Source organism: Canis lupus, chromosome 1 (genome assembly GCF_003254725.2).
Source record: "Canis lupus dingo isolate Sandy chromosome 1, ASM325472v2, whole genome shotgun sequence".
In the NCBI taxonomy this organism is placed as follows: domain Eukaryota; kingdom Metazoa; phylum Chordata; class Mammalia; order Carnivora; family Canidae; genus Canis; species Canis lupus.
Genome location: NC_064243.1, coordinates 14,177,889 through 14,198,943, shown reverse-complemented (window position 1 = coordinate 14,198,943; position 21,055 = coordinate 14,177,889). Strand labels below are relative to the sequence as shown.

The 21,055-nt window shown below is 48.3% G+C and overlaps 1 protein-coding gene and 2 long non-coding RNA genes across 8 annotated transcripts in view; 2 read left to right on the top strand and 1 right to left on the bottom strand.

Annotated features, from left to right (window-relative positions):
* Nucleotides 1-7,698, top strand: part of ZCCHC2 (zinc finger CCHC-type containing 2) — a 63,641-nt gene extending 55,943 nt beyond the window's left edge. For 2 of the 6 annotated variants that reach the window (XM_049112265.1, XM_025422103.3), the window contains one exon: nt 235-2,325. In XM_049112265.1, coding sequence (XP_048968222.1) covers nt 235-302 — 68 coding nt within the window. In that variant the 3' untranslated portion in view covers nt 303-2,325. Of the gene's footprint in view, nt 1-234; nt 2,326-4,532; nt 4,647-5,415 lie in introns of those variants that run through there. The other 4 variants (XR_007411903.1, XR_003126086.3, XR_007411905.1 and 1 more) reach the window with 4 other exon arrangements.
* LOC112644036 (uncharacterized) lies at nt 1,614-9,605 on the bottom strand. Its single transcript, XR_003126087.3, has 3 exons — nt 9,302-9,605; nt 5,874-5,927; nt 1,614-5,546 (listed from the first exon to the last, which is right to left on the bottom strand). It is a non-coding gene; the product is annotated as an uncharacterized LOC112644036 (long non-coding RNA).
* Nucleotides 9,505-17,476, top strand: LOC118352758 (uncharacterized). Its single transcript, XR_004810432.2, has 3 exons — nt 9,505-15,647; nt 15,819-15,947; nt 17,235-17,476. It is a non-coding gene; the product is annotated as an uncharacterized LOC118352758 (long non-coding RNA).
* The last annotated feature ends 3,579 nt before the right edge of the window (nt 17,477-21,055 follow it).

Below are 21,055 nucleotides of genomic sequence, written 5' to 3'. Positions count from 1 at the left end.
TTGCGGGTGTATACTTGGCATTTTGAAAGGAAGATTGAGTTTGATAGCTTTAGGTTGCACTTAAAGCACACACGTCACATTACTCCTTGAAGGTAACTCGTATTTACCATTCTGGAACCGTAGTGGCGCGGAGGAAGCTGCCTTCTGCCGGCATGCCCGTTTGCTATCTTGTAGTGGTTTGTGATGCGTTGCGTTGTAAGCAGTGACTTAGCACTTCTGTCTTTCCCGTTTTAGGCACTTACAGACTGAGATACGCACCTCCCCTCCCCCCTCCTAATGATACGTTGGATTCTGCAGAGTGAAACAAGTAAAGCTTGACTGCTTAATACCCTGACGCGTGGGGGAGTCATGGTGGGGTGTGGAGGGGAGGAGAGGAAAGGTATTTTATTTGTGTTTCTTTGTCTCTACATTTCCTAGATTTCTATGCAGTTGGGAGTTTTCATTTCTCTTGTACTGATGTCCAAAACAAAAAAGAATGCATTGCTTTTGAGCCTCTGGTCTCCTGGTTCAACAACAGGCTTATCTGTATGATACATGTAATTTAAACATCCAGACAAACTATCAAAAGGAAAATGTTTGCTGTGCTTTTTTTTTTTACACTGAATACTTGCTGTGTGCAATGTTTACTGAATCTTTAAAACTGTGTATTTGACCTTTTTTTACAACACTGGTGACAGTCATATGGTTTTGAAAAAGAGAAACTTCACTTCTTCCACGCTCTTCTCACTTTCACCCTCAAGGACACACGTCTCCCTGTCACCTTCCTTCCAGCAGCCTGTGGCAGGGGCAGCTGGCCATGCAGCGGTCCACGCTTCCGTAACCTGCCTTGCCTGTAAATCGAAGGTGAAATGTTTCACCTTAATCTGAAAGGAGAAATCAAGTCCCCAAATTGTGTGTATATACGTACTAAAACAGCATCACGTAAACACATATATGCAGTGCTTGTGGTCCAAATAAAAAATAAAGTGGAAGAGAGAGGAAGAAGTAAAACCATATGAAACTGAAAAAATAGGATGTCTGAAGTGGACAAAGAGCTTTTTCTTAAAAAAAAAAAACAAAACAAAAAACAAAAAACCACGAAACTTTTTACTTCATCATACTTTTTTAGCCTGTTGCTTCAGAGAGACATAAAGTGAACAAACTAGTGTGAGTGTTGTTCTGTGTGTCTGTGTCTGTAACGAAAGTCGACAGCTGATTTCACTTGTAGTCTACCATTGTGTCGTGCTAAAGAGACACTACCTGAGTAAAGATCTCTTCTTTTCTCACACCAACTGTAGCAGTGTTACGTTGTGTTTAAAATGTTTATTGCAATCTGAGCAGAAGCTCTGCTTTCTGCAAAAGTCAGGTTTGTTCCCTCACCGTCTCTCGTAGCAAAGTCACTTTGATAACAGTTTACCACTTTGCTTGATTATAATGTGAAAGACTGAATTCTGAGTGTGTTAAGATGGTATTAATCATGTCAGTGTCATGTCACTAAGTTTAATGCTGCTGTTTAAAGAAAAAAAAATTTTTTTTAAAGCCAATCTATGTACTAAATTGCTTCCAGGTAATTTTTGATTTCCTAAAGTGCACTGAGATTATCTGGAAGACTGGGTGTATTTTTGGAACTGCTGCATTCAACAGCAATGAGCAACTACCACTGTATAGTCCTAGGTTTGGGGTCGGGGCTGGTTTTGTTTTCCCATTCCTCAGTACAGAGCAGAAATGACAGATTTTTGTTGTGTGAAGTAACGTTGGTATACAGCAGAGGAACTTAAATACTTGGTCTTGGTTCAGAAGCCTAACAGATTGCTAGACGAAAGGAAAAACTTGAAGAAAAAAGAAGCTTCATTTAATGCTTCATAGGTAGCGTTTATATTTATAGCAGCAATGTACATTTGAAACTAACTTTCAGGGTGGGAGTTAAAGGGGAAAGGGGGTGGGGATGAAGGGGTAGATGAAAGCTTTAATTTAAAAAGAAAAAAGTTCGAGTAAAGGAAATTATTTTGATTAAATATATTTTATTTGATCTGGGTATTTTTGGACCACATTATTAAATTAATTGTTAAGCTGCAGTTGAGCTGTTCCAGTGAGAGTTTTGATAAGCCACGTATGGACCGCATTGTGAATCACTTGCCAGTTGTACTTTATGGAGCTTATTTTATGATTTAAGATACTGTACTGTACATAGGAGGTATGTTACCTTCTCCTTATTTGTATGTTTACCATATACTTTGATATTTGAAATGTTATGTACTGGAAAGGCCACTTATATTTCTAGAACAGATTGGATTTTATGCAACCCTTTTTCCTTGAATTAACAGCAATAAAAAAAAATGAAAAACAGCTTAAGAATTGTGGTTTATTGCAAATTTTGTTAAAAGTGAAAGTAGGAGGACATCACGAACATGGTGATTCGTTTTCTCTCTTTAAGGAAAGCAGCCCTTTTTCCCCTGGAGTGCGGGGCAGTGAATCGCAAAGGTTTTCTTACCATCTGGGTGTTGGTTCTTCAGTGTTTCGTCCCCAGCAGGCCCACCGTGGGTCTCCTGTGTGGGCCCAGAGTGGCGTGGCGGGGGGAGGCTGTCCTGGCTGGAAGTGGGGAGAACCTGCTTTACTTTGTCAGGCATCTTACTAAGGACTGTGTTTCCAGGCAGCTCTCAGTACATGCAGTAGGGAGTAGCCTTGACTCCATTGGCTCTGTCTTCTCTGACCCAGTCCTGAGTCCATTTCCTGTACTCGGTGATTCACGGGGAGATGGTCTTAGCATGTAGTCCAGTCATCGGCTGGTCCCGATGGCTGGGGTCCCTCCAGTTGTCACCCAGCATTCTCAGTAGTGGACACTTGGGGGCTCAGCACCCAAGGCAGCAGACAATTGTCCAGAGCCACCTAGGGAAGGTTCCCTCTGGGTCCATTTGGGCAGCGGGCTTGGAACCGTCCCAGGATCCCTGATGGTGTCCAGAGCACAGCTTTACCCTTAGCCGATGGCACCTGCCCGGGGCACACGTCCCGAACTGCCCTCCTTAGCACGCAGGCTGCCGAAGGCACTGGTCCTGTCCCCTCCCCAGCCCCCTCCCTCCTCCCTCCGTCCTCTGCTGCTCCAAGGAGCCCATTGCCCAATGCTTGGTCATTCCTGTGCTTTGGTTCTCTCCCGTCTCAGATCCTCCTCCCTCCCACGAACAGTGTGTTCCTTTTCTCGAGCTTTATAGAAAAGGTGTCTTTTTCGTAGTCTTCTGTGATTGTCTCTACTCATCTGGTTTTGCGGTCCTGATGTTACATTCCTACAGTTTATTCATTTTCCCTAACTTGACAGTGTTCCATTGCATAGGGGGACACGCACACAGTCACAATGCATCCATTCTGTCCACAGACATTTGGGTGGTTTTCATTTTCTTTGCTCTCACGGGAGCTGTTTGCTACCAGTCTCCTGGTTCACGTGTGCAAGAATTCTCGAGGCCTTAAATCCAGGAGTGCAAGTGCCAGGCTGTAGGACATACTGACATACTCGGTTTTCCAGGATTTGCCAAATCATTTTCCAAGTGATTAACAGGCTGACCACATCTGATCCAGTCCCTCTGTCCCTATCCTGACATCCTCCCAAACTGATGTGACGGTCCATGGAAGGCGTGGCACAGGACAAGCAAGGGTACCCTGGCTCTGTGGAGGAAGGGCTTGTGAAGAGGGGCAGGGCTTGGACTGTCCCTGGGGCAGGTGGCCCAGGACCGCGTCAGTGTTTTGTGGCTGGGGAGGTGGGAGGAAGAAACCAGGGCAGTTTGGCAGGGGAGGGAACATTTTGAAAGAGTTGTGAGGTTTGTGGTTCAATAGGCAGAAAGATTCAGGCTGGAGATTGTGATATTGATTGAAAAATTAGAAACTACCAAGTTTTAAAGAGAGGAGGAGCATGTCAACGATGGTATTTAAAGAAACTTGGATGGTTGAGGAAGGACAGTCTGGCCCTTTGGACACTGGTTAGGGTGTGGGTGAGGCAGCAGGAAGAGCGGGGCTGGAAGAGGCCTTGGGCCTCTGAACTTCATTGTCCCCGGACAGAAAATGAGACTATTTTAAATTGTGGTTGTGAGGGTTAAATGGATGAATATATGCAAAAGGTCCAGCATTATGAAACAGCACCAGGAAGGCACTCAGATATCCGTTGAATTCGATTTTGATGAAAAGGAAGATTGAGGTTACTGGTTAAGACACAGAGACCTGAGTCTAGGAGGGCAGTGATCCGGTCCTTTGGGTGGCGAGGAACCTGGCAAACACACTTCTGCCTTATTGTTAAAGTTAGTTATTTCAGCTCTGTCCAAAAAAAAAAAAAAAAAAAAAAAATATTCCTTGTCCTCAAAAATCAACGCTCGTTGGGGAGCTTACCAAATTTTGGCAGCTCTGGGCTGAGTCGTGCAGTCCTGATTATTCGACCCTGGAGTAGAAGAAGTACATTTACAAGGCAAATCCACATTTAACTTTATGTAAGTGCTAAAAAATCAAATTTTTCTGAGAAGATTCCATAAAGATTAAAGCACAATGTAAAATAATCTTTTTTTTTTTTTTGACAGGTAGCATCTAGTACTTAAGAGCGTCATCCACTTGAGCTTGGAAGACACCTTTTTTCAATTCTACATACTGATTACAAAAGCACTCTAAGGTTAAGGCAGTGAAACCAAATGGAGGCAAGCTGGGACAGTAGTTCAACCCCATAACCCTTCCATTACTTCATCTCAAAAGAATAAAGAGAAATGCTGACTTCTCCCACCCTGGCCACCCCGCAGAAGGGCCCATTTATTTTCAGGGAAATGAGGTGTGGGGGAGTGAGGAAAACATGGTCACTGTATGTCTGGACCTTCCTTTTGGGGCGTTGGAGGTGGGGGTGGAGCTATGAGAATGAAGGGCTCTAGGGTCCAAGGGCTGAGAGGCAGGTGTCACTGGGGCGGGGGGCCCTTTACATTGACCATGCACAGAGGGCAGCGCTGTCCTTTCCCAGCACATTGGCTTCCACGGTTTGGATTCCGAAGGGCAATCTAACAGCATTTTATCACTGCTTACAAATCGCAGCGATTGTGCCTATAACATGCGGAAGTAACTTTCTTTGCCGAATCTCAAGAAATTGACCTAATTCTTAAATTCCTCTTGAAAAATGCGAGCCCTCTGGATTGGAGTGGGGGTACACGTTGCCTGGACTCTGTTTGCAAAGTCTGTCCATCTCGGGAGCACAGGGGGATGTAGGCTCCCTCTTGCCTGCTCTGGAAAGTGGGGCGAGTCACAGACCCTTCGGCCCACAGGCTCGCTGTTGGCCAGTGACCGCATTTCGTCGTCCCCAGAGCTCTTCTCCCGAGACCCCATTTTGCTACTTGAAATTGGGGTGTGGTGGGGGGGTGTGGGGTGTGGTGGGGGGGCTCGGTGGTTCTTCATTTTTCTTTTTTTTTCTTTTTCCTCTTGCAGCTCCAGCTGGGTCCGTGGTAAATGGAGGTCTCAGCCAGCCTCTCACCAAAAGAAATTGCTAATCAGGGAAGCAGCGCCACCTGGTGAGGGACGCGGACAATGCCAGCAAGCAGATGTTCTTTCCCACTGACCTAATTTAGAGAAAATTGAACGTAAGGCAGAAAACATTTGAGACTGTAAGCCTGTGCCCAAAACCTTAAAGAATGCAGGCAGCTGGCCATAAAAGTAATTTGAGCAATCTCCTCTATCGGTCATCGCATTCAAAGTTTATTATAAACATCTGAAACGCACTGATGGTCCTTGACAGTTTCCTCTGCACTCTCCCCCGTGCCGATCGGTCAGCACAGTGTGGAGGGCATGGGACCTTCCTCCTTCCCATCTTACAGATTTGGAACTCAGAGTCCAGCAGGGGTGAGTGCCAGAGACACACCAATGGGGAAGACCAGGCCCCAGCTTACCTCCTGCCCCGACAGGTGCTTCTCTGCTGAACCCGGGCAGTGACCTGGTAAGCCCTGTAAAACATAAGAGACCCATGATCTTAACACCCCTGGGGCCTCTGGACTTACAAGAGCGGATGGGGGCTGGGTCCTAGCTGGTCCGAGCATCTCCTTTCTGTGTCTCGTTGAGGGACTTAAAGATGTGGGATGAGGGAAAGTTGGCAGAGATGGGAAACCCGGGACTTTCAGAAGTAGCTGTTAAGCGCTTGCCTGTTTCTGATAAATTCAGGGGAAGCAACTCTCACCTACATCCAGGGTTTTAAACATGCGCAAATATCCTCCGTTGGAACACTGAGTTTTTAATTATCTTCAGGTATCTCGATAAATTGAGCACTATGTGAATATTCCGTTAGCGGGGAGGCTGCAGAACTTGAGAAACAGCAGAAAAGAAGTAGGGCGAGCAGCAAAGACACGTAACTGCTGATATGTTTAAAGCTCCGACACGTACACCGTCCCAAGCACTCCCTCTACCAGTTACCATCATTCCCAAACAACCCAAAGGCCAAGAATGACGGCAGCAAGATTACCTCCAAGCAGGAAGTGACAGTGACCCCTGCCCCGAAAGCCTTCCTAAATGCTAAGGATGCCACCAAGTTACCTAGTTGTTCCTCAGTGCTCATTCTTGCTAGCACATCAGGGCCGGGTCATGTTTGTAACATGGTCACTCAGTTGTGTCCCGGGTGCCGTCATCAAGTGAACTTGTAGAAGAGATGGCATTCGTCGTGATTTTGTTCCCGGCACCCACCCACAGTACACATGACCTTTCTCCGGCTCATTGACGGAATGGAGGAAACATTTACTCTATAAAAGAGGAGGATCAAATTGACAAAATACGTAAAGCACTCCGTGTCTGACACATAGTAGGTGCTCAAGAAATTCATAACGGTAGCCAATACCTTATTGCCCAAGATGCCACTAGCCCATTTCCGCGTCCATTTTTACAGTAGGGGAAATGGCACAAAGGCTGAGTATCCAAGGGCACAGAGCAATTATTAAGGGCTCGTACCCACTGGGCTCCTCTATAGCTATGTACCTATGTCGTGGGATTTTTGTAGGCATGTCAGCGTGATGGTACAGCGCTTCCTGTGATGGGATCAGGCCAGTGGGACTCGCAGGTAGGTGCTACCTTAAACTCTGTCGTCTTGAACACCTGGTCTTCCTAGACCTTTCGTTTTCTTACTCGAAAGCTGACTTGGAAAAGATGGTAGAGATTGAACTAAATGATCTTGAAATTCTGTGACTTGAATCTTGCTTTTTCATTTTAAGGGGTTTATTGAAGTTTTAGAATTCTTTGCCTTCACACTTACTTTTGGTTTAACGGATTTGAAGTCCTTGTTGGGTGTGGTCAGGAACACAAACCCCAACTGTGGGCAGTAAGCTGATGGGAGGGAGAATTTTCCAGGTCCTTGGGGGACAGCCCTGAGGAGACCCCACTAGGTGGCAGTGTAACCAGCGTGCTGGCTGTGGGATCCAACTGAAGAGTGCTTTATGTTCCTGCTTAAGCCCCCCGCCCCCTCCTGACTTGCTCAGTTCATCCCTCCTTGTATTGATAAAAGTTTCTATTTGTGGGGCCTTTCAGTCAAAAAATAAAGCTCATATTCCCGAGTCTTGTGCGGAAGGAAACAGAGTTAGGCATAGCCTGCACACTGGCGACACCTAAGGTCCACGGATGAGAAAGGCTTTTACATCTTCAATGGTCGAAAAAGAGTAACTCTTCATGACACATGAAAATTATATGAAATTCAAATTTCAAAGTCTACAAATAAAGTTTATTGGAACACAGCCACTCATCCATGTGTTATTACGGCTGCTTTCGTCCTAGGACAGAGCCTGAAGTAGTGGCAGTCTCTTTATGGAAGAAGCTTGCTGACCCCTGACCTCTATCAGCCTCATCTAAATCAAGAGGACACTTTCCAATGTCTTTAAAGTTCTGAAGTGTGAGCGTAGGAATTTGCAGGAATTTGCACTGCGTCCTTTTGGTGCTGTTTTCTTGGCACAATAGAAATAGCGAGGGGTGCGGGAGCGGGCCTGCCCACGTTCAGGCAGCCGCTTAGCAGACGTCCCTTGGCTGCGACCTCGGAGTGTGGTAAGGGGCACACCTGGCTGTGACCTGGTGACAAGCCGGGGACCACAGGGAGTGGAGAGCTGGACTCTGGCAGCCCAGAACTGGGGAAGGGGCCTCAAAGGCCACAGCATTCTCCCTGGGCCAATGGGCCAAGAAGCAAGGGCGCGGGGCGGGGGACACAGCGTCCTTGGTCCTTGACGAGGGGCTGCAGAAGCGCTGCGGCGGCGCCCCGGGGGGGCAGAGGGGGAGGGGCGGGCGGGGGAGCGGGTCGGAAAGAAAATCCTGCCTTCTGCGGGCTGGCGCGGTGTGTGCGGCCTTGGATCCCCCGAGGAGCCCAAGCAAAACCCCAGGTTCCTGACTCCCTTCTCCAAACTCAGGCCTACGGAATGGGGTGCCCAAGTCGGGGGGGGCGGGGGAGCAAAGCAGAGCCGGCAAGGGCGGGAATGACGCCGCGCGGGTTCTGAAGGTGGGGAGCGGGGTGTGCCCGAAAAGCAAACGTGGTTTTTTTTTTTTTTCTTCTCACCACTGGTCCTTGCGGCAGGATCAGGAGTCGCCACCAGAGAGCTTGGCAGTGGGGGTCCCCGGGGCGGGGGTGGGGGGCGGCGCCGGGCCGGGCCGGAGCTGCAGCGCGGTCGCGGGCCCCTTCCTAAGCCCGGGGCGGGGGGCGGGGCGGCGGCGGCGGCGGGGCCTCCCTGCCAGGAGCGCGCGTCCGTGGCCGGCAGGGGGCGCCGCCGAGGCTGCCCGCCGGGTCCTGGGCGTCCGCGGCCTCCCGCGGGCTGGGTCCCGGGTCCCCCCGCCCCGCCTCCGGGGCTCCCGCCGTCCCGCCGTCCCGCCGCCGACCCACAGCAGCCGGCCCGAGGGTGCCCAGGTGCAGGCCGGGCCGACGCCGCAGCGCCGCCTCCCGGGACTCGTGGGGACGGAGAAGGCGAGGCCGGCGCCCGGGGCGCCTGGTGGGGTTCCGGGGCGACCCGACACCGCCAGGCGAGCGCTTTCCCAGCGTTTCCGAGGGATCCACCTGCCAACCAGTGAGTGACAGAACAACTGTATTTAAGCAGGTCCCTGGACACCCGTCCACGCTCAGGCCAGTTGCGGTTCGTCAAAGGCGGTGCCCCTAGCGACCGGCGTGCTCCGGTTTGGATCCCAAGCTGCCGCCTGAGCGGAGCCCCAGCTCCCTCCCTCCCCGCAGGCGCAGGTGACAGGTGCGCCCGCGGGCCCGAGCGTCGGAGCTCAGACAGACACCGGCCCGAGCCCAGCGAGCACATCGGGAGCTCCACACGTTGTTACGTTTCCTTCAGGAATGTTTTCTTGTTCCAAACCCACCTACCTGTTTTAGGGCCTTTCAGAATTAGGAATGCCTCTTTCCTGTGGGTTAGACGGCCCCGTCTGTCCTTCGGTTTGTGTTAGCTTCTTCTGTTTCATATGATCGTAATCCTCCCATACGTGTATTTTATATCTTTCCTTTTTATAATGGATGAGCCAATACTGATACTTCGATTTCTAAAGTTCATCGTATTAGGGTTCAGGGTCGTGTTATGGCAAACGTGTGACATGTACCCACCACCACCGTCTCCCACAGAACAGTTCCACCGCCCTTCAAGCCCCCTGTGCTCTCTGCTTCCTCACCCGTCCCTCCCACCCCCAGCAACCACGGATCATTCTATTGTCTCCATGGTTTTGCTTTTTCTAGAATAGAATGTCACATAGTTGGAATCATACAGGACGTAGCCTTGTCTGATTGGCTTCATTCGCAGGGTAATTTGCATCTATGGTTCCTCTGTGTCTTTACATGAAATGATAGCTCTTGCCCTTTTTTTGCTGAATAATTCATTGTGTGGATGGACCAAAGTTTATCCATCTACCCACCGAAGGATATCTTGGGTGCTCCCAGGATTTGGCAATTATGAATAAAAAACTGCCCTTAACATCCATGTGCAGGTGTTGTGTGGACATATATTCTCAACTTATGGGAAAATACCGAGGAGTGTAATTGCGGGACCATGTGGTAAGATAGGGTTAGCCTTATAAGAAACCTCCAAACTGTCCTCCATCTCGCATGGCTTCCACTTTGCATCCTCACCAGCAGTGAATGGAAGTTCCTGTTTCTCCATGTCCTCACCAGCATTTGGTGATATCAGTGTTTTAGATTTTAGCCGTCCTAGTAAGCACATAGTAGTGTATTATTGCATGAATTTGCCATTACCTAATGATGTACCATGTGGAGCATCTTTTCAGATGCTTGTTTGTCATCTTTTGGGGGGAGGTGTCTGTTCAGAACTTTTGCTAATTTTTTAAAAAATGGGTTGTTTGTTTTCTTTTTTTTAAAGATTTTATTCATGATAGAGAGAGAGAGGCAGAGGGAGAAGCAGGCTTCATGCAGGGAGCCCAACGCAGGACTCAATCCTGGGACTCGATCCCGGGACTCCAGGATCACACCCTGGGCCAAAGGCAGGTGCTAAACCACCAAGCCATCCAGGGATCCCCTGGGTTGTTTGTTTTCTTATGTTAAGTTTAAGGCATTCTTTGTGTGTTTTGGGTATTAATCCTTTGTCAGATATGAGTTTTGAAAAGATTTTTCTCCTTGTCTCTTCATTCCGTTGATGCTTCATTCTTTCTATTGCAATGAAACAGAAATGTGGGAATCCTGAGAGAAGCCAGTCAGGGGGTTTCACTTGGTCACTATTCTTGTCAGATGCACACCAAGCGGTCTCCAGGGGCACTTCCTTATGCATCCAGCAACGTGCCAGGACTGGATTCCTCAGTGGTTGCCAAGCCCTTGACCCATTGCTGGCACAGATCATTTGGCGGTGGCAGTAGACCCTGGGGTCTTCCAAGTCACTTCCTAGGGATAACCAGTTAGTTTAATTACTTGCCCGGAAGTCAGAAATTGTGGGCCAACAGTGACATCCCCTTATAATTTCTTCAACCTTATTTGGGACACAAAGGCTGAGTTCCTCCCCCAATTTATTTCTAGAGACATGCGCAGTAAAAGAAGGAGTAAGCCAGTTTTAAAACGCCAGGATCAGGCAAGGCCTGCAGCTGTTGTGACTCCTTTCTGGAACACACACACAGACCTTCACAGGGCCCCGGAGGAACAAAAGACAATGGTTTGGGCCATAAATCCTGCCCGAGTCTCACAGGATGGGAAATCCGTGCTTGGCAGTGGGAGGGAAGCTGTGCTCCGTAGAGGGGCTCTTCCTATGAGTCTCCAGAACCCTCCTCCCACCCCACTCACCTCATGACAAACTGATGTGCTGTCCTATGGCTTCAGATTCCCAGAGTATCTGCTCTGAAGCTCGATATTAAGACATACACGTTTTCAATATGGCTTTACTGAGAAGCACAGCAAAGAGAAAGTGTATGGCCCCAGGGGAAAGAAATCATTGTGTCTGCCAAGCTGGCTCTGAATCCCAGTTCCCTCTAAATCAGCCTTCCCACCTGATGGAAAGGGGAGATGTGTTTGTCTGGCAAACACGGCCGTAATTTTTGATTGAACACAGTTGGGAAAGTCGAGAGAAGGAGGAGGAGCTCAGTGGGTGGTGATGCCTCTCCCAGTGCCATCCCAGGGCCATCTGGGTAGCCTGGGACATGCAGACTCCAGGGCCCAGGGAAGACTTGAGCGAGGACATCTCAGAAGCTTTCAGGCTGCTCAGATGTACATTGATCTTGAAAATCAGTAAGTCAAAAGCATAAAGTTTAGAAATTAATTATAATTAATATAATAATATAATAAATTAATTGAGGGTTAACCGTAGGCCTACAGTGACATCCCTTCATAACTTCTTTAACCGTATTTGGGACACGAGAGACTGAGTTGCTCCTCAGTGTGTTTACAGAGACGTGTGCAGTAGGATAAGTAAGCCAGTTATTAAGCTCCGGCTTCAAATAGGGGTTGCAGTAGCTGTGTGACTCTGAACAAATATTTAAATACCTTAATTCTCCTCTGCAAAATGTGTGTAACAGCGCCATAACCTGCACAGCTACCAAATGTCCTAAAGTTCAAGTGTTTGAGACCTGCAGGAAAACACAGGAAAGTCTCTCTGAAGAAGAGAAACAGGGTTTCAGAAAGTATAGAATGTCTCCCGCTTCTGCTTTCATTTCACATGATGTAATGGTAACGACTAGCTTTTTTTTTTTTTTTTTAAGATTTTTATTTATTTATTCATGAGAGACACAGAGGGAGAAGCAGGCTCCCTGTGGGAGCCCGATGCGGAACTCCATCCCAAGACCCTGGGATCACTCCCTGAGCCCAAGGCTGACGCTCAACCACTAAGCCATTCAGGTGCCCCTCTCTGGTGAGATTTAGAAACAGGACCTTTTCTGAGATGCTCACAGTCTAAACTTAAGATGTCCAATTTGGTTGCCACTAGCCACAGGTAGTTATTTAAGTTTAAATTTTAGTTGATTGGGCAGCCCCGGTGGCGCAGCGGTTTAGCGCCGCCTTTGGCCCGGGGTGTGATCCTGGAGACCTGGGATCAAGTCCCTGCATCGGGCTCCCTGCGTGGAGCCTGCTTCTCGCTCTGCCTGTGTCTCTGCCTCTGTGTGTGTGTGTGTGTCTGTCATGAATAAATAAATAAATAAATTTAAAAATATATATTTTAGTAGATCAGTGCAATATGAGAGTCCAGATACCAATAACTGATGTTCAATAAAAGGTACAAGGTGATTTAGTGGACAAAGGATAGTCTTTTCAATAAATGGGGTTGAAACAATTGGATATACATATTCAAAAAAGTGAACAGTCCCCACCTTGCACCATATACAAAATAGTACATTTAATGGTCCGTTTAACTCAATATGGACCATACATCTAAATGTAAAAAGAAAAACTATAAAATTTATAGATGGAAACATAGGGGGAAGAAACCTTTCTGGCTTTGGTCCAGGCAAGGATTTCTCAGGTGCTACACTGAAAACACGATCCATAAGAGACTAAATTAATAAATTGGGCTTTATCGGAATTAAAACTGCTCTTTGAAAAGCATTCAGAAAATAAAAAGACAAGTCATCAATTGGGAGAAAATATTTGCCTATTATGTATTTGATAAGGGACTTGCCTCTAGAATGTGTAATGAACCCTCAAAACTCAATAATAAGAAAACAACATAATACAAAGAGTGCAAAAAGATATGAACACTTTATGAAAGAAGATACACCAATGTCAAACCTATGAAAAGATGCTCCACATCATCAGGCAGCTGGGAAATGAAAATTAAAGCAGCAGTGAGACACCCCTACAGACCCATTAGAAATGGCTAGAATTAAAAGACTGACCATAACAGTTGTTGGCTGGTTTGTAGAGGAACAGGCAGGCATGTACAATGGTACAACCACTTTGGGAAAGTTTGTCTGTTTCTTAACAAGGTAAACAAAACACCTACCATGATCCAGCCATTCTACTTTTAGGAATTTACCCAAGAGAAATGCGAGCATATGTCTACACAAAGATCTGTGCAAGAATACTCATAGCAGCTTTATTTATTCATAGCCAAAAAGTGGAAACCACCCAAGTATCCATCAACAGGTGAAATTTTATCTCCAAACAATGAAATATTACTCAGCAATAAAATGAAACAAACCGAGACAATATGGATGAATCTCAAAATAGTTTTGCTGAAAGAAGCCAGACCCTCCCCACCCCTAAGAAGAGTACAGAGCATGATTCCATCTACATGATGTCCCACATCATATATGTAAACTACTGTCTAATGACAGGAGGCGGATCTGTGGTTGCCTGAGTGTGTGTGTGGGGGGGGGGGTGCAGGGAGAGGGGGCAAGGATGGAAGGATACAAATGGACATGAGGAAACTTCTGGACATGATAGGTGTATATTCACTACCTTGATTGTAGTAATGGTTTCATGGGTGTCTGTGTCAAAACATCAATCTTAACATTCTATGTGCAGTTCATTGATGCCTTTTATACCTCAAAATAGCTGTTAAAACTTCAAAGGTTTAAATAAAATTTAAAATTCAGTTGGGCTAGCCAAACTTCTAGTCCTCAATAGCCACACTGGCTAGTGGCTACCATATTGGATGAGAACACTTCCAACACGACAGAAAGTTCTACTGAATAGTGCTGGAACAGACAGGGCATCTCCTGTTCCAGGCTGGCAGGAAGTTCCAATAAAGGAGGATGTTTCTCCTGGCCAAAGAGCCTGCTGCCCCTCTTGTCTACAGAGTAAAATGGATGATGGAGGGGAGGGACTTTGTCAAGCAGTCATCTGCATTCAGGACAGATCATTAGAAAGGGGCCAGGTGGCAGGTGCTGCTGAGGGTAGGGAAAGGGGGAGGTCCTGAGGCTCTGAGCTCCAAGGTGGAGGAAACCACCTGCTAGATGAATTGAGCTGAGGAATGAGGGATGCAGAGGGAGCAAATGGTAGAATTGTAGAAAGTTCAATCTCCTTTAGAAATCTTTTGGTTCAAACTGGATGGAGGAAATGAAAGCAAGCGGGAATGGGTGGGCCCAAGTCTCCATAGAATTGGGAAAAAAATGCCAGAACCAGGAAAACCCAGGTGTCCTGGTGCTGGGAATCTAGGTTTTGATGATTAGGAAAATAAGTAGAAATTATAATTGTGGGACTCGTGTTAACCATGCCTATTTCTTCAGTTGTACCAATGGAGAGCATTGCTATTTTGCTTTCTTGTTGTGTTCCTCAAACTAGGTGCACCCCCCAACTAATTTACGTATTCTGTGTGGCCAGGGGAAGCCACAGCCCCTTCTGAGAATGATGCTGCTGCTTCTTTTTTTAAGATTTTATTTATTCGTGAGAGACACACAGAGAGAGGCAGAGACACAGGCAGAGGGAGAAGCAGGCCCGATGTGGGACTCGATCCCAGGACCCCGGGATCACGACCTGAGCCTAAGGTACTCAACCACTGAGCACCTGGGCGCCCTGAGAATGATGCTCTAAAGTGCTGAAATCCTGTACCCAGGCTTACGAAGAACCCCGCTGGTGTGGAGAGGCAGCTGGGTGCCCGAGGCTCCTTGTGCTGGACAAGGAATGTAACTGCAGGGCCACAGGGCCACTCGAGTTGGCTTCTGCAACTGGGCGATTCTCACCCCGATTCCAGAATGCAATGGAGGAGGAGTTGGGCTTTTCTAGAAATCAGGCCTTTTTTGGATAAAGGGAAGGAGTTGAGAGGACAGAGGATGCCTGCTGTCCCCAAGTCTGGCCGCAGAGTCATCTCAGCCTGTACTGTGACCACATTCTGCCTGCAACTCCTTCTCCTCCAATATATGTGTTTGGAAATACCCATTTGAACAGAATCCGTTGGGGCCAAGGGCTTGGTGCTGCGCTGGGATGAGACCACACGTGGAGGCCCACGGGAGACGGAGGGTCGCGCGGGGCCTGAGGGCGCAGGGGCTGCAGGAGGGTGCGGGCGGCCCAGGGTCTGGGGTCGTGTCTCCCCTATCCAAGGAGGTCCTGGCTGGCTGTGGAGCAGTGGGGGTGCGACTCCCCGGGTGTTGGTCTACTAGGGACACCCCTCCCCAGCCTCTCCAGTTCCCTTTTAGGAGCGAGAGAGACTCCCAGAGGAGGCTGCCTCCCGGGGGTGTTGGGATACAGGGACAGAGAATGCTAACTCCAGAAAATGCTGCTGACAAGGGGGCCCCCACCGCTGCCAGCACCCTTGGAGCCCGCAAGCACCTGGAGGCCGGGCTCCTGGAAGAAGGTGAGAAAGGGCCCTTTCCCCGAGGCTGCGTCCCAGGGCTGGTGGTTAGGAAGTGCAGCCCGGCTCCCCTCAGCCGCCTCCAGGGGCTCAGCGGGACAGGCCCCCCCACCCATGCCCCCATGCAGGGAAATCTTGCCTTTCGGATGTCTTCTTCCCTCCTCCATCCCCCAGGATCCTAACCCCACCTGCCTCAGGTTTGGATTCTCAGCATTTGGGTCCACTGTGAATTGAGAAGGGAGAGACTGGAGCCGGGAATGAATGTCTGCAAGACAAGGCCTGTCCTGTACACCTATGCGCTGGGTGAGTGTGAATGAATGAAGGAATGAAGGAAGGAAGGAATGAATGAAGGAATGAATGAAGGAATGAAGGAAACATCCCCCCACACCCTCCCACACCCCACACCCCCATGCTTCCCTCTTGTTCTTCCTGGAATCAAGTAATGATGATTCTCCGAGTGGACATTTTAGGACCGCAGCCCTGATGAGAAGAAATCCCGAGGGGCTTCACACCCCTGGATCTTTCCCCCTGGAGACAAGAAAAGGCCCTTCAAAGCCATCAACTTCCTTAGAACAACAATTGGAAAGGCAGGAAAAAACAAAGCAAAAGCAAATGGTCTCATTTATCTATTTTTAAAATGATACATGTAAAACAAAGAGAGATGTTCAAAACATTTTTTTTAAAGAGTAAAACAGTTAAAATCCCTGGTCTCAGAGCCTCAATCCTAATTCCCGCCCCAGGGATAAGCACTGTCAATGTGACGTGTGGCCAGCTTCATCCCACCACCGGGTCCTTGCGTCGCACTTGGGCTTTGCTGCTGTTCTCACACCCAGGACAGCACCCCATGCCATCCCATCTCCCCCCCCCATCACCCCCACCCCTTGTAGGGCTTTGTTCCCTCCACCTGGAAAGCCCACCACACCCTCCTCTGCCCTTTCTTTTCTTTTTTGGGAAGGGATATTTTATTTTATTTTATTTTATTTTATTTTATTTTATTTTTATTACACTATAATCTTCATATAGTAAAGTACACAAACTTTAAAGTCTGAAGCCTAGTGAATTTTTACACAACTCTGTACATATATATTCCCCCAGATAGAGACACCAGCTCACCAGAAGGCTCTCGTGCTTTGAGCCAACACCCTCCCAGTGGTAACGGCTGCTCTGACCTCCTCACCCCTAGATCCCTTTTGTCTGTTCACGAGTGACCTAATGTCCTTTTGGGTCTCCAGCATTGCTGTGGAGCTCATGCCCATCTTCCAGGTCTCAGCTTAGATGTCACCTCCTTCCTTTCCTTAGCACAACCTTGTCCCCCTTTTTTTCCCCAGAGCACTTCTCAGTTTCTGTTTGTTTACAGGTTTTCTCCCCCAACTAGATGGTAAGTGTCCTCTCCTATTACCTGCCATCTCCTGAACCTGTAGCACAAGGTCTAGCATATGTAGGTGATCAACCAATATTTAGTCAATGAATATGTGTGTAAATGAAAGACAGAAATGCCCCAGGTATCAATTTATATGGCCCTCACTCTAGAACTCATCATTTGTTCACATGCTGGCTTCTGTCTCGAGGCTTCTGTGCTTCTTGTTATAGAGACAATATTCACCAAATTCAAACGTGAAGACTTAGGAATACTGGAGCGGTTGAGTGTGCCGGGAAGCAACAAGTGGGCTAATTCTCACCCTAGGAGTAACAGGATTGCTTTCTCCACCAAGACTGGGCTTTCGCTTTATGCAGTTGAATCAGTGTTGTATAGAAGCACTCCATTTGGGCTACGTGAAGACTCTCAACAGCGGTAATCTCTGTTGGAGTGAGCAAGGATCATGTTTTCAAAAACTTCCTTAAATAAATAAATAAATAAATAAATAAATAAATAAATAAATAAATAAATATAATAAAAATTAAAACTTCCTTGATATTTGGCCATGTTTTAAAAATAAGCACATAATAACTTTATTTATTTTTTTAAAAAAAATAATTTATTTACCGCAATTTTTGTGGTAAAATGCACTTCACATGAAATTTGCCATCTTAGCCAATTACCAAGGGTACACAGAGTTGGGGAGTGTTCAACCCCAGGTGAGCAACCAGTCTCTGAGCTGTCGCAGCTTGCAAAACTGAAACTCTGTAGCCTCTAAGCCACAGCTCCCCATTTCTCTTTCCCCTCAACCCCTTCTACTTTCTGTCTCTGGGAATTTGGCTACCCTAGGAGCCTCCGGTGAGTGGAAGGTGAATTAGAGCATTCAGTATTTGTCTTAGTGACTGGCTTATTTCACTGGGCATAATGTCTTCCAGGGGCATCCACGCGGCTTGTCAGAATTTACTTCCTTTTTTAAAAATTTTTTAAATGTATTTATTTATTGATGAGAGACACAGAGAGAGAGGGAGAGAGGCAGAGGGAGAAGCAGGCTCCATGCAGGGAGCCTGACATGGGACTCGATCCCGGGTCTCCAGGATCAGGCCCTGGGCTGAAGGCGGCGCTAAACCACTGGGTCACCCGGGCTGCCCACATTTACTTCCTTTTTGAGGCTGAATAATATTCCACTGTATGTGTGTGCCAGAATTTGGTTATCCATTCATTCCTCAATGGACACTTGGGTGGCTCCCACTGTTGGCTGTTGTAAATAAAGCAGAGCGTCTCTCTAAGGCCCTGCTCTCAGTTATTTGGGGTCTATATCCGGAAGTGGAATTGCTGGATCATATGATAGTTCTGTTTTTAATTTTTTGAGGAACTGCTGTACCATTTTCCACAGCATCTGCGTCATTTCATATTCCTACCAGCAGGGCATAAGCATTCCAATTTCTCCACCCCCTTGCCAGCACTTGCTATTTTCTGGTTTCTGGAGAATGGCCATCCTAATGGGTGCAAGGTGATACCTTGTGGTGGTGTTGATTTGAATTTCCTGCTGACAAATGATGTCGAGAACATCTATTCATGTGCTTGTCGGCCATTTGTACTTCTCCTTTGGAGAAATGTCTGTTCAGGTCCTCTGCCCATTTTTAGTCAGTGTATTTATTGTTACTGCTGTTGTTGTTGAATTCTGAGCAGGTACTTTTTTTAAAACCAGAAAATAATTTTATAAAAAAAGAGGGAGAGAAGGGCCCCTGGGTGGCTCAGTCGGTTAAGCATCTACCTCAGGCTCAGGTCATGATCTCAGGGTCCTGGGATCCAGCCCTGTGTCAGGCTCCCTGCTCCATGGGGAGTCTGCTTTTCCCTCTGCCTCCTCCAGCCTGCCCATGCTCTTTCTCTCTCAAAAAAAAAAAATAAAACAAAAAATAAAAATCTTAAAAAGAGAGAGAATTCAGAAGGCCAGTTAAGAGAGTGCAGTGGTTAAAAGCTTGGGCTCTGAAATTAGAACAGTCAGTCACCATAATTACTGAGTACCTTCTATGTAAGTCAGGGTAAGCCAACTAACACACAACCCTAACAGCTCAGTGACCTAATACAATAAAAGTCTTGCTCGCTTACTTAAGTCGAAAGTCATCTCAGGTGGAGGGGGAAAAAGGATGTTTGGAGGGTCAGTAGGTCGTTCAGGGACTCTGCGTCATGCGGTCGGCTAGGGATCTAGGTTGCTTCCATCCTGTGACACTGACGTCCACAAGATGTGGCCTCCAAGGTCACTCCGGGAGGGGATAAAAGGGAGAATTACACAAGGGTAACCTTTTATGGACCAGTCTGTGCCTGTATTACATCAACCTAAGCTTGTAATACAGCCCCACCCACTACAAAGGAGACTGGGAAACATCCTTTTCCTGTGTGTCCAGAAGGAAAGGAAATTGCACTCTCTCTGCCACAGTTCGTCCCTTTGGTCACCAAACCATCTCATTCTTCTCCCCACACATGGAAATCATCATCCCCTTCTCTGGGGAGACAACCCAAAGTCGCACCCAGGATCTCCAGGTCAGGTACATTCTTCTCCCTCGAGACCCTATATCCCTCCAATGTTCTGGTCACCCATGAACTATGGGGGGATGAGTTGTCTGCCCCACTCCCCACACTCAACACCCAGTGGCAAAGCAGAAGTAACACCATTCCTGCTGAAAAAGGGGAAGGTCCAGAGAAGTGATAGACTCCTTCCTATGAGAGACGTGTTGTGGGGGTTCTCTGCCCTGGCAGTGGGGAGGGGGGGAGCTCCCTGATTCGGTTCTTGTGTGACCTCTGAAGGGTGCTCCCTGCTTGTTTTTCTCCATGACCTTATCTTTACTTCAAAGGAATTTCTCCTGTTTTGGTATCTCCCCTGAGGACGCCTGAAGCATCCTGTGGGGAGGAAGCCCCTCACCTTGACAACATCCACGTCTTGGAGCTTTCCTTCTGCTTGCTTATGGAACCCAAAGGGTTGTTGCATGTCTGCCAGTTTTTTAGGGTGACCACATGAATTCTCTGGCAATAGTTCTCTCAGAAAGTCAGCGGGCTTAGTGAAGTCGGGGGAACTCTGTGAGGGCAGGCCTACTAGAAGCCCACGCAGAGATGTGACTGACCAGTTGGATACAGGAGCCCAGCCTGAGGGGAGAGGTCCGGGCCACAGGGGGACTTTGAGGAGCCATCCCCCTGCCGCTGCCATGTATGAGCAGGCGGGCCCGTGTAGACAGAGGAGAGAAGAAATCCGAAGACTCAGCCCTGGACCACTCCAGTGGCCATAGATGGGGAGGCCGCAACCCAGAAATGAAAGTAGGACCTGGGAGTGAAAATGCAGAAGAGTGTGGTGTCTGGGAAGACAAGTGAAGAACGCGTCTCAGGAGGGGGTGCAGCTATCTGGGGTCACTCAGGTGACCACTGCGGCCTGACACCAGTGACCTGAGGACGTCTCTGGTCTCTCGCGCAGGAGCAGAGGGAGAGACTGAGTGGAGTGGCTCAGTCAGCAAGGGGAGGCGAGTGACCGTGACCCGATTAATCTTGCTGGGAAGGCAGCGGGGCAGTTGGCCCTGGGCCGCCAAGAGAGGGCGCGGGGTGGGCACAGAGGCTGGGGGCCGGGGCAGTGGGAAATGAGACCCGTGGAAGTGACATTTGTTGCCTGAAATCAGAACCCAGAGAGCAGCTGAGGGGGAGGATGAGGAGGCTTTGGCGAGGGGGGGCAACTCCTAGAAGAGCAAGGGGAGCACCTGGGCCGCCCTGGGGTCACCTGAGAGCCTGAGGGCCCTGGGGACCCGGCCGGTCTGGTTTGCACAGGAAGGACGGGAGAGGGTGGCAGGTGGGCTCACGGGAGGGATGCACAGAGCCACGGAGGCCTCATGCTCCAGGGGGAGGGCTCTGGGGCTCGGGTATCTACTGGACACAATGGCCCTTCCTCAAAAAGGATGAGAAACACCCAGGGCCACAAGACTACTCAGTGACAGGGTCATGATCCTGATGCCAGAGCCTGGAGGCTCGGGGTTCTAGGCTTCTCGGTGGGCGACTCTGGAGTCGCTTGTCTTCC